Source organism: Lactuca serriola, chromosome 7, assembly GCF_051521515.1.
Source record: "Lactuca serriola cultivar US96UC23 chromosome 7, Lser_US96UC23_V15, whole genome shotgun sequence".
NCBI classification, from domain to species: Eukaryota; Viridiplantae; Streptophyta; class Magnoliopsida; order Asterales; family Asteraceae; genus Lactuca; species Lactuca serriola.
This window is the reverse complement of record NC_136414.1, coordinates 5,996,514-6,009,311: the sequence shown is the minus strand read 5'-3', so window position 1 is coordinate 6,009,311 and position 12,798 is coordinate 5,996,514. Positions and strand designations below refer to the sequence as shown.

At 30.5% G+C, this 12,798-nt stretch overlaps 1 protein-coding gene across 2 annotated transcripts; it reads left to right on the top strand.

The window, feature by feature from the left end:
* The first annotated feature begins 329 nt into the window (after window positions 1-329).
* Window positions 330-8,002, top strand: LOC145062857 (acyl-CoA hydrolase 2-like). Of its 2 annotated transcripts, XM_079010446.1 has the most exons (17): window positions 330-468; window positions 577-669; window positions 1,593-1,660; window positions 2,022-2,103; window positions 2,291-2,337; window positions 2,417-2,542; window positions 2,710-2,787; window positions 3,396-3,483; window positions 3,603-3,715; window positions 3,790-3,852; window positions 3,930-3,985; window positions 4,077-4,181; window positions 5,180-5,236; window positions 5,333-5,434; window positions 6,757-6,805; window positions 6,909-6,977; window positions 7,784-8,002. In XM_079010446.1, exons 1-17 carry the CDS (start codon window positions 450-452, stop codon window positions 7,859-7,861), a joined length of 1,293 nt encoding a protein of 430 aa, XP_078866572.1. In that variant the 5' UTR covers window positions 330-449; the 3' UTR covers window positions 7,862-8,002. The 2 variants fall into 2 exon arrangements, with proteins under 2 accessions (XP_078866572.1, XP_078866571.1); XM_079010445.1 differs by lacking the exons at window positions 6,757-6,805; window positions 6,909-6,977; window positions 7,784-8,002 and adding an exon at window positions 5,689-6,076.
* The last annotated feature ends 4,796 nt before the right edge of the window (window positions 8,003-12,798 follow it).

The following is a 12,798-nucleotide window of genomic DNA, read 5'->3' as shown; positions in this document are numbered from 1 at the left end:
CGGTCAATTTTTAGGAATGATATCATTATTTTCATAGAGAACTGATCCGTACACAACAATTTTTCTTTATACATAATAATTGGTTTAAAATATTGTATTGTACAACTATATAATGCATGAATTGTTGTGTATAGCAAAAAATTGTTATGTACGAATGACTACTCATTCTCATATTTATTTCATATTTAATAGGAACGAAGAATATAATTTAGCATTTTACTTTGTAACAGAAGTTCCATATTTCCGTATGGGTCCGTTTAGATCAATTATTGAAAGAAAAAGAAGGGGAAAAGAGAAAACACGTGATTAAATTAAATGGACGCTAATAAATTATAGTCGCGTTGCCGTTGCCTTGGAGGCTCGGAGCATCTCTCTTTATCTGCCGTCTAGATACGACTGGAAAAACAGTTTTTTCCCGAATTATTGTAAAGTTGTGGTCAAAGTTCAACATGTACACTACAGAAGCAGGTAACCTGAATTCGTTATCAATAGTCGCTAATCCCTTGCAGTTTCAATGTGTATTGATGTGACAGATGATTGTTTTCGTTGGTGTATATGGTTGAAATTTATGAGCAGTGATCGAGTTTTTGGGTTGTGTGCCGTTGCTTCAGAGGCTCCCGAGCTTGTCTCTCCGGAAAATCGCACAAGTTGTTACTGTTAAACACTACGGTAATAAGTTGGTTCTATTTTGATTGTCGACTGATATAATTTTGGTGAATTTGATGTTTTGATGATCAGTTTACTTGGTAGAAAAGTAGGGTTTTGAATATTACAGTAATAAATTAGTTCTATATAGACTGATACCGGTTGATGTTTTGATGATCGGTAATTTGATAGAAAAGTAGTGTTTTGAGTTGTTTTAGATTTCAGATTTATGCCTATTATTGTTAGATTTCAAGTAATAATTTATTTCTGTTATGGATGGATTGAATAATGTAATTGTGCAAATCTAAGGTTGATTCGTCAAGTACTATATCATATTACCTCCAATCCATTAGTAGCATTGAAAGTTTGATATGTGTGATGTACCATGAAGACTGGAAAATTGTACAGATGAAATGACCCATTTATGAGTTTGCACCATTTCAAATAGATTATGCTGGTGATATTACAGTCTTCAGTTTTGTCATTGATTGGATATTTGGGGAATAGTAAAACACTATGCTTAGGCTATGTGCCAGTTACCAAGTAAATATTTGCAATTATATGGGACTGAGAGTAATAGTTTAATTTAGTGTGGCTTGGCTTCATCAGAATTTTAGGAATGTTGAAAAGTGTTAAGAAAGCATAAAATTTGGAATACTTAGGTTGTATGGAAAGGAAGCTAAATAATTCTGGGGTATCGTTGGTCAATTTACATAACTATCAGGAGAAAACATACAATAAAATTTGGAATATCTTATTGATTCAGTAAAATTTGTTATTGTTGCTGCATAGAGTATAAATATACAGGAGTACGCTTTCAGTATTATCGTAAAATGATTTACTTAAAAGTCTTAGACTAGTTTAATTATGAAATTAGGGTTGTTTTTGTGCCCCTCAAAATGAAAGATGTTTATTGACTTAAATAGTTGTAATGTTTCCTTTTCAAGAACCACACGAGTATGTTGTTCGTGAAGGAGAGGCTGGGAATGGAATCTACTTCATATGGGAAGGCGAGGTAATGTTTTCCATGTGATTCAATAATACGGAATGATGAGTAAACTGCCTCGTATAGCAATGTACTTTGCTCTTGCTCTACCAATATGAGCAATGTACTTTATTTTTTACCCATAGTAGCAACATACTTACTTTTCTAATCGATAATAGCAATGTCCTTTATCTTTTACCTATAATTGAATCTTGCTACCAATATGGGCATCATATATTTGTTACATATTGCCTATTATTGGTAAAGAAATGTCAGTATGCTGCTATTATGTGTAAATAGTATAATATTTGCCTACATTGGTAAACAAATCAATGACAGCACGTTGCTATTTCCTGCAATTTTCCCTAGTATGATTATTCAAAATTTGCAGGCGGAGGTGTCTGGCTATGTCCAAGCAGATGAGCATAATAGGCCAGAGTTCCAACTTAAACGTTATGACTACTTTGGCAATGGTGAAAATCTCATCTTTCATCTTTCATTATATCATTATTCTTGCTTGCTATATAATTTATTGTTTTTTTTTTTCATTCCCAATAACTGTAAACAACAATAGTTTAATTCTCAATGGAACAACAATGCACTCAAAGCTAGTCCTTTCATGATAATTCTTGATTTGACTAATTTAACCTTGATTTGTAGGTGTGGCAGTATCTGCACAGCAAGCAGATGTCATTGCACTTACTAAGGTACTTTGAATAGTTCTGTCTTTCCTTATTTTATTTTCTGAATTTGATTATTTTAATTCCCTCCCGTTATTTGCAACAGTTGACCTGCTTAGTATTGCCCCAAGAGCATTGCAGTTTGTTGCAGTCAAAGTCAATCTGGAGTGCAGACAAAACACTAGAATCATGTTCACTTGTAGAGAGCATATTGCATCTTGAGCCTATAGAAGTAAGTAAAGCAATATATAAATAAAAATAAACAAAGCAGGCTATATCATGTGATCCCTGACCCTGTTATATATGTTGATAATAAAAAAAAAAAAAAAAAAAAAAAAAAAAAAAAAAAAAAAAAAAAAAAAAAAAAAAACCCTTGTATTTGTGATGTTTTCTATGAAGGTCAACATTTTTAAAGGGATCACGTTGCCTGATGCTCCACGTTTTGGGAAAGTGTTTGGTGGACAGTTCATTGGACAGGTAATAGTAAAACTTTTTCTTTTGGTTAAACTGGAACAGTTGATTATACATTGTTTTATACTTATATTGTATATTTATATTATATACATGCATATCATGTTAGGGAAAATTGCAGAAAATACCTATATTTTTTACTCAATTTTTGACACCCTACATTATCAATAATATTTTCCTACCAGTATATGTAATGCTCCCATTCATTTAGGTAGAGATTTCTCTATAATATAAAAAGTTGAGTAAATTACATGTTTGGTCCCTGAGTATGGATTATTTTCATTTTTGGTCCCAAAAGGTCTTCTCTTGCAATTTAGGTCCTTATTTGAGGATTTTGTAGCTTTTGGTTCCTGTTCCAAGTAAATGAGTTTATTTTTTTTTCACCCAAATTTCAAAAACCAGCTTTACCAAGGGACCAAAAACAGTCATTTTACTTGGAAAAGGGACCAAAAGCGTTATGAGAGAGAACCTCAAATAAGGACCAAAATTACGAGAGAGAACTTTTTTGGACCGAAATTGCAAAAATCAGCTATACTCTGGGGCCAAATGTAATTTACTATAAGAAACTGAAAATCTGATGGGAATGGTTTTTGTAAATGGTGAATAATATGCAGGCGCTGGCTGCAGCATCAAAAACTGTTGATTCACTCAAGATTGTTCATAGCTTACATGTTTACTTTCTTCTTGTTGGGGATCTTGAAAGTAAGCCATGTTCAATTTATCAGCTTGTTGGGATAATTAGATTAGATGATGTGTCATTTCGTTTGTCTTTGATGAATAACTTGGGAGAAATGTCTGATAAGTGTATGCTTGCATTGCAGTTCCAATTATATATCATGTTCATCGCGTACGCGATGGCAATAGTTTTGCTACACGAAGGATAGATGCAATACAAAAGGGAAATGTTGTGTTCACAATGATTGCTTCATTTCAGGTATTTTCTATATTCAATTAACTTTGATTAAATCCTTTCCCATTTATTGTTATATCGATATATTTTTATTACAGAAAGAAGAAGTAGGGTTTGATCACCAGTTACCCTCTATGCCAGCTGTCCCTGATCCAGAACTGGTATCAGAAGTACCTTTGCTTTCTACAAACTCAGTAAAAAATTGGTATTTCCTTGTTATTAACTCTGATGTTTTCAGCTTTTATCAATGGAAGATTTGCGTGAGAGGCGCCTTACCGATCCTCGTCTTCCCAGGTAAAAATTGGTAGATCCATTCTTTGTTAAACCCTAAATACTAAGAAGGTATAATATGAATATTGAATGCTTGTTGGTGTTATTGTCACAGGACTTACAGAAACAAAGTTGCCACAGCAAAGTTTATTCCTTGGCCTATTGAGATAAGATTTTGTGAGCCTAGCAATTCAACCAACTACGATAAACGTCCTGCAAGGTCCACCTCCACCACATTTCATAAATGCCAATTTACGCAAAAAACCATTATATTTTTATCGCAATTTTCACTTTAACCACTTCACTTGTACTTTTATTTTTTCCAATCAAACCATAAAAACTTTTAGACATTTCTACAAATTATCCATTTTCACTTGATATAAGAGGTTAAAATGGTTAATTTGAAAAATCACTGTTGAGACCTAATATAATGGTCAACATTGTTAATTTGGAAAGGAAAACTGAAGTATTAGTGGTTGAATCGCAAAACTGCCAAGAATATAATGGTTTGTTTGTAAGTTGCCATACTCATGTATGGTTACTATTTAATATGGGAAAATTCCATGAAATAGCAACATACTTTTGTGATTTGTTTGTAGTAGCATCCTTTTATTTCTTCCCATCACAACATTGTACTTTGTCAATTCTACCCAATTATAGGAATGTCATCCAAATATGAAACTGCTATAATATAATTGGATAGAATTTTTAAAGTATAATGCCCTAATAATAAGAAGGAAAAATCAGATGCTATATAAACTGGCTAGATTTTTCAAACTACAGTGGTAATTAGAAAAGGTTAAAGTACAATGCTGGAATAGAAGGAAATGAAAATAGGATGCTATAATTCACAAATAAATGAAAATACGTTGCTATTTTGGTGCATTTAAGGCTTGAATAATAATAAGAATAAATTACTGAAATCGTCCCTATGGTTTGGTTAAAATTGTACGTTTGGTCCCTAACTTTTCTTTTGCACTCGGATGGTCCCTGTGGTTTGATTTTGTTGCGTTTTCCGTCCCTTACGTACATAAAATTAGGGACCAAACGTGCATTTTGACCAAACCATAGGGACGAAAAACGCAACAAAATCAAACCATAGGGACCATCCGAGTGCAAAATAAAAGTTAGGGACCAAACTTGCAATTTTGACCAAACCATAGGGACGATTTCAGTAATTTACTCTAATAATAATAAATATTATATATTATTTTGCAGTTTGAGGTACTGGTTTAAAGCGAAAGGAAAACTCTCAGATGATGAGGCTTTGCATAGGTGAGAGTCCTTTAATAAGGTTGAGGTGATAAATATATTAGAGTATTATTTAGACAATAATCAGATGATATATAATTATATTATATTTATGCGTAGATGTGTTGCAGCATACACTTCAGATCTCATATTTCTAAATGTCAGTCTGAATCCTCACCGCAGTAAGGGCTTGAAAACCTCTTCTGTTAGCTTAGATCACTCGTAAGTATCCAGCACCTTAAACTATCCTATAAATAATCACTTATCACTCTTAACTTTAAATACAAACAATTAATTAAATCGTTTTAATTGTAACAATTATTCTTTTGAAATATTCCATCATTTCCTTTTCTGGGAAGTTTTCATGTTAAAATCATACGAATTATGGCTTTCGTATTAAATAATAGGGTTTATGTCATGTTTAATCACCTCTTTAAGTCATGTATTTATAATACCATCATGACCTGTTATTGCAGGTTTAACCGGTTGCCTTGCCTATGTGGCATCCACCTTGAACAAATTCTGATTAGACTATGTCCATGTGGAGCTGACATGACGTCTATGTGGACTTTGTTACTTAATTTAAAATTGATTACATTATATTTTTGGTTCCTGATTATAGCTGATACTTGCATTTTTGGTCCCAAGAAGTTCTGTTGCAAAATTTGGTCCTTAGTTAAGGTTTTTGTAACATTTTTTTTTGTCTGTGTTCCAAGTAAATGAATAAATTGCAAAAATCAGCGATACTCAGGGATCAAAAATAGTCATTTTACTTGGAACATGGACCGAAATCTTACATGATCCTCCCCAAAATAACAAGTTAACATTTTGGGATCAAAACTGCTAGTATCAGCTATAATCAAGGACCAAAAATGTAACTTCCTCTTTGAAGTTCTAAAAACTTAAAAATCAATAGTAAATTACCTTTTTGGTACCTGAGTTTGTTTTCAGTTTTGGTCCCAAATAGTTTCCAAAATTGCAGAGGAAACTATTGAAAATACAGTTTTTAAACAATCTCAGGGTCCATAATCGTTACAACAATTGAAAATAGGCACTAAAAGTGCAAAAGGAAACTATTTGGGACCAGAACTGCAATTTTTGTACAAACTCAGGGACCAAAAATGTAATTTACTCAAAAATTAATATTAACTTTTTATCACTTTTTTGATTGCTAAAACTTTTATGTTTTAAAAAATCTATAATTCAAGTATATATATAAAAAACTAACTTTATAAGTTATAAAAAACTGAAAAATAAGTCAAAAGTACTAATTTAGCGCCACATAGACATAGTCTGATCAAAATTTGTCCAGGGTGGATTCCATGTAGGCAAGGCAACCGCTTAAAGTAAACCTGCAATAGCATGTTACGATGGTATAAATAATAGAGATACAAAAGGTATAGTTTAAGGGGACACAGACCACAATTACAACTTTCATGATCTAAAGAGAAAATTGGACAAACGTTGGTTACCTAAACATGACATAAAATAAACCCTTAATGATAACGAACCTCTCTTGATAACTTTTTTTTGTTTTAAATAAGGATGTGGTTTCACCGGCCTTTTAGAGCTGACGAGTGGTTGTTGTTTGTGGTAAGTGCCAAAAAGTAGTCAGGTCTTGTTTTTATTAAATTACTCTTTGACTCTTTTGATATGAAACATGACTCCTTGTTTGGGTTTGGTTTTGGTTTTACAGATATCGAGTCCAACTGCATACAATGCACGTGGATTCGTGAGTGGCCAAATGTTCAACAGAAAAGGAGAGGTATGCGTATGCCCCCCCACTATCACTATCATCCTAGCTAACACATCTTTATGACTCACCCCAATCATAAAAATAAAAAAAACTTATTACATAAAAGAAATCTATTTATATCCTAGCTAACCAGAACAGTCTTTTATTATATTAAAAAAATATAAAAGAACTATCTTCTCTCTCATTCACAATCACACACAAGTAACCCAACCATTTCAGTTTTTGGTGAAAAGTTCACCAATAATGACAAAAAAATTATTAACAGAAAAAGAAATATATTTTGATGAAACAATAATAATATGTTTATTTCGTTTTCTATTTAAATGTAAACTGCTTATATCTTTTATGATCTTAAACATAATAAAAACTGAGCCCAAATAATAACATTTTATAATAAAAGGTTGGATTGTTTATAAAATAATAAAAATAGAACTGGTTGGGTTGTTTATGTGGATGAGAAAGAAATTAATATTTTAATAAATGGTTGAGTTGGGTTTAATTGGATTGTTGCTGAAGATAGTCGACTTTATTAGCAACCTGACCCAATTCAATGTTTCATTAAAAGTATATGACAATTATCACAACATTGGTGGTGTGTTTAGGTTTTTTAATAAAAATTAAGTCATAATTTAAAGTCAGATAAATTACCAATAAGACAGTCATGATTGGTTCATCTCAAGGATAACATGGGTGCTTTAAACAAAGTGTTGTCCTAATAAATGAATAAATGATGTTTATAAAATATTTGATACATTTTGGGGAAATGTAAAAAGCTAGGACTTAATGAGGAAAGCTGACTTGCTTTTTATTACTAGCTTGTTGCATCTGTAACTCAAGAGGGCTTGATAAGGAAAGTCCGAAAACCACCTTCCCCTGCTGTTTCCAAGCTGTAAAGTGATACTATACGTTTCTTTTATGAATCAAAAAAAAAAATCTTAGTATTTAATACCAATAGTTATATTGATTTAATCGAACATGATATATTCGATATGAGTTTTAAATTCTTGTTAAAGTGTGTATTGTTTTTTTTTAAATATTTTTTTTGACTCTTATGTTTTATAAATAGTATTTTGATTTAATTTATATTTTTCTAAACAAATACACTTATAATTTTCATCGAACTATGTAATAAATAAAAGTAAAACTACATACATATGTTTGTGTATGGTATAAAAAGTCTATGGAATAAACCAGTGTTTATCTCATCTCATCGGTACTTTAACTAACATATTTTGAATTTAATTAGTAATTTATATTTAATTAAAATGTTGATGAGACGTTAAAGAATGTTGGATTGTTTTTACTTTTTACCTAAGCGGTTTAAATTAGATAAATCCAAACCAAAAGTATGTCACTATACTATATTACAATAATGATCATTTTTAATGCTAGATCCGTTTTCATTGTTTATGTTTGTCATGCGTAATATATAGATGCAAAAATATTTTATAGTATATGTTTTGAGAGGAATCAAATCCTTAATGCTTATACTGAGTTTGGTAAACAGAAAACTAAAAGCAATTCTAAAGCTCAAATCCTTAATGCTTATACTGAGTTTGGTAAACAGAAAACTAAAAGCAATTCTAAAGCTACCCCAGTAGCAATTCAATCCAACTCAATTTTTCTATAAAAACTAATTTCTTTCTCTTCGATCTATGCTATCTAATCCAATCCAATTATTCATACTCATTAGCAACCCAACCCAACCCAAACCTATTTTTTATTTAATAAATATAATCTATGTTTGTTTTTATTTTACTAAAAACTAATAGAAATATTAAATCTAAATATTTTATTTCAAAACAAATAAATAATTAATTTAAATATAAAATTAAATAAAAAGGATTTAGATATAAAGAATTGGAATGGGATATGAAATACGTTTACTGGACAACAATTACATATTTTAGTAATTTTTTATATATTTTTTTTATTAAGATAATATTTGTTAGTTTAAAAATAATATGTTTTATCTAAAAAAATATATTAAATAACCACTTCAAAGATGGACACATGTAAAAAAAAAAATGATAAGAAAAGTGGGCACGATCTTTGGTGAGCTTGGTTGCTCCCGTGGCCTAGGCCACAAAAAAAAATCAATTATAATTTTTTCTTTCTTAAAAATTCAGTGAGCGGCTCGTCAAAACCTCCCTCCCGATGGGAGTAGCCTAATTAACAATTTCTTGAGATAATGATAATCATATATCAATGGTTTCATTTGATTTTCCTAAAATACATAAATAAGTAGGCACCAAAAGGGATATTAACAAAACTGACTAGTTTTTTTTTTTATTTTTTTATTTTCTTATTTATTTATTTTTTTTTTTAATATTTTTCTTGCATTTTAACAAATGATATTTTCGACTTTTTGTTGGGAATAAGATACTTCAGATTTGTCAAAATATATGATGTGTGTTTTTTTTCTTCTCATTTGCATCAAATATTTATCAAAAAACTCTACATATGTCCGAAATGATCATTTTGAAGTGTCTAATATAGCCGTTTTCAATGAAATGTCACTTTCTAAGCTCTTCCATTGTATCTACTTCTAGTTTTCTATTTTTTTTGTTAGATTGCAGTAAAACATGGAGTATTTTCTTGAACTTGCAGATTTTTTTCATTGGATTTCAGATTTGTTCTTAAAATTTCTGAATAACATTTTTTTTTAATAATTTGGAATACGGGTATTAATCTGGAATTTCAATCCGAAAAGTACTTTTTTTTGGTAAAAAAGGTATTTTTAATTTGACTAAAGTTGGTCCCAAATGTCCACAATGATCCATTTTAAACAAAAAATTATTTTTGCAAAACAAAAACTTGATTTTTTTTAAATATCTCATTCCTAGTAATGTCCCCACCAAAAATTCTATAAAAGTAAAAATGATAAATTTGTTGCCTTGGCCATAAACAAAAGCTTTAGGCCCAATAAGAGTTGAGTTGGCTTGAAGTTAAAAAAAAGTCGCTGCATATAAACTTATCGGCTAGAATGCTAGATGGCTGATCTACTCCACAACTTTTCAAGAACAGCACGTTTTTTTGCTTTATTTACCTCAAATTTAAGCGAACTTGTGAACTATTGGTTATCGATATATATTTATATTTGATAAGACTTCCTTTATTGTTTACTAGGTGTGAGGCCCGTGTATTACACGGATTGATTTAAAAAAAATTTAAACATTAAATTAAAGTGTAAATAGAAAATATTTTTAATGTACAACTCTAAAGTAAGAAATGAATAAACGTATTTATTGCAATTTAATATCATATCATATATATGATATTTAATACTTTACATGTATAGTATATGACTTTAATTTTAAAAATTGAAACAAACCAAAAATTGACAAGTGGATAATATTTATTTCAAAAATACCACAAAATGACAAGTGTCAAAACTCATGAGAGATTGACACGTGGCAAAAAAACCTTCATTTATTAAGGAGGATTTATGTACTTGAAAGCAATTATGGACTAATAGCAGAAGTTAAACCAAATGTCCAAACTTACCGTTCTGTAAGTTACACTCGCTCACCAATGTCCATTGCTCAAACAGATTTGGGCTTAGGGCGGGCTCACGCCCAGTTAAAAGATTGCTCGCATTACGAGCCCAGTAAGACCCGGTAAATTAATACACGATTACCTAATTTCTAAGTCGACTGGTTAAAATATGTGTTTTGTACAGACCCGGTTTTAATAGGTTTTTATTTATTTATTTAGTTCTAATAACTATAAGGCCTTTTTGGACCATTTCCCCCATCTACTGAGACTGATAGGTGTGGGCGGATACCACACCCTTGCGGTGATGATATGTCACTGTAGTGGTGCAGTGAACACGACACCTACCGGGGTGTACTGCCGTAAGGCCACCGCATCAAATAAGTTTATCACCACTTTTTTTTTTTGACAATTGGAATGTTGTCGTTAAACGACTAGTTTTTGATTTTTTTGAATTTTTTCAGTTTTAATTTTTTTTGTTTCGTTAAATTAACACTATAAATATTATATTCTATATCATATATTTCACACAAACAACACTTTCAATTAATACAAAACCTCAAATCTTTTCATTTCAAAAATAAATCCAAACAACCCTCAGTTTACCGCTCGAACCAAATTGCGTGCAAAGGTTCGTTCTTTGGATCTGTTTGTTTACCGACTGCAATTTGATCCATCTATGATTTCGCCCGGATAAAAACCAACAAATACTACAATAACATTATATGATGCAACCCCTTAGCCCAACCATGTTACAAAGTATTTTCCCTCTCTCTGAATACATTTCGGGAAGCCGAGAGAAGATGACATTCAAAAGGTCGCTAGTAGTTTGAAAATTTCTTATTTGAATTTTGAAAATGAGAAACTGGAAGAGAAAAAAGAAAGTTCAAGATGAGATGCAAAGAAGTCGCGATAAGAAATACAAAGAAGTCGCGATATAAATTTTTTAACAAAAAACATCGGTCATGTCACCAGAAACGAGCTCGATATGATTTTGAGGGCTAGAACGGAAATTATGAAAAAAAAATATTACAATTAGTCTTATTTTGTTGTGTTTTAATTTAATTATTGTTTTTAGCTAATTAATCATTTTTAATTAAATTAATGGAATATTCCTCTTTTATTTTTATAAATATGTATTTTAAATATTTATGTAATTAATAAATTACATTTTTAAAAAAAAAGAAAAAAAAATATGGTAAGGTGTGTTACTACTCCTATTAGTTTTGAGGGGGTGAGAGGAAAGTGATAGGAAAAAGATGTGACGTTAATATGGCAGACTAAAAAGATGTGACGTTTAGACTAAAAATGTGGTAATATATGATATCACACCCATCGGTCTAAGTGTAAGAGTAGAGAGTATGGTCACAAATCATCTTACTTTTCATCACTTACTTTTTTGTCACTCACCAAAATGCAGGAAATTGTCATATTTCATTATAGTTCACTTTAACTTTTTTTTTTAAATAAAAATAATTGATTTTTAAGATTTGTAATTAAAAAAATAAATATAACTTCTTAAATATGATTAATAAACACAAAATTAATTAAAATTAAAATACTTCATTACTATAAATAAAAATTACATAAAAAAGATACATAAAAAACATTCAAGTTTAAAAAAAAAACCTAGAAAACAACAAATAATGAAAAAACACAATCTGGATTTTATTATTGTTTTTTAAAACGACCTATAAAACATAACTAAAACTACATAATATCCGAATTTTAAAAAAAAATACATCACTCGGAATCGTCGTCCTCGTCATCGTCACACTCGACGAATATATCTGATTTTTCATCTGATTCGTCAAACAAATCATCGTGTCAATAATCTATGTGGGGCTGTATGTGAGCCTTATAAATGTGCTCCACCAAATCCGCACGAAGGACGTGATGAATGTCGTGATCATGTCCTTCTTTTCTATTTGCCCTATACTCTTGCATACTAATGGCTACTCCTTCAACATTTGGCAAAACTTTGTTTTCGTTGTATCGACATATCGTTCTTCCATCATCTTCAAAAATAATATAATGTAATATCGTTCTTCCTTCGTCTTCAAAAATCATATTATGTAATATGATTCATGCATACATTATGTGTTGAAACATTCTCATTTCAAATGACTGTGACCCAACAAATAATGTCTCTTCTTGAACCGTCAAATCGGAGGACGAAGATGACGACATTGGGTTGTGGTTTTATTAAGAGAATATGTAGAAAAAAGATGTAAAAATTAAGTTTGGTCGGTTTGATATTTATAGGGTGATGGATTTAAAAAAAAATCAAAATTGAATAGTAGTCATTGTAAAAAGAAGAAAAAAAAATAAACAT

Bases quoted from the DNA above. Each gene is read 5' to 3' on its own strand.
- LOC145062857 (XM_079010445.1), top strand. The intron at 2,788-3,395 runs GTAATAGTAAAA...AATAATATGCAG, and splicing joins GTGGACAGTTCATTGGACAG to GCGCTGGCTGCAGCATCAAA. The intron at 3,484-3,602 runs GTAAGCCATGTT...CTTGCATTGCAG, and splicing joins TCTTGTTGGGGATCTTGAAA to TTCCAATTATATATCATGTT.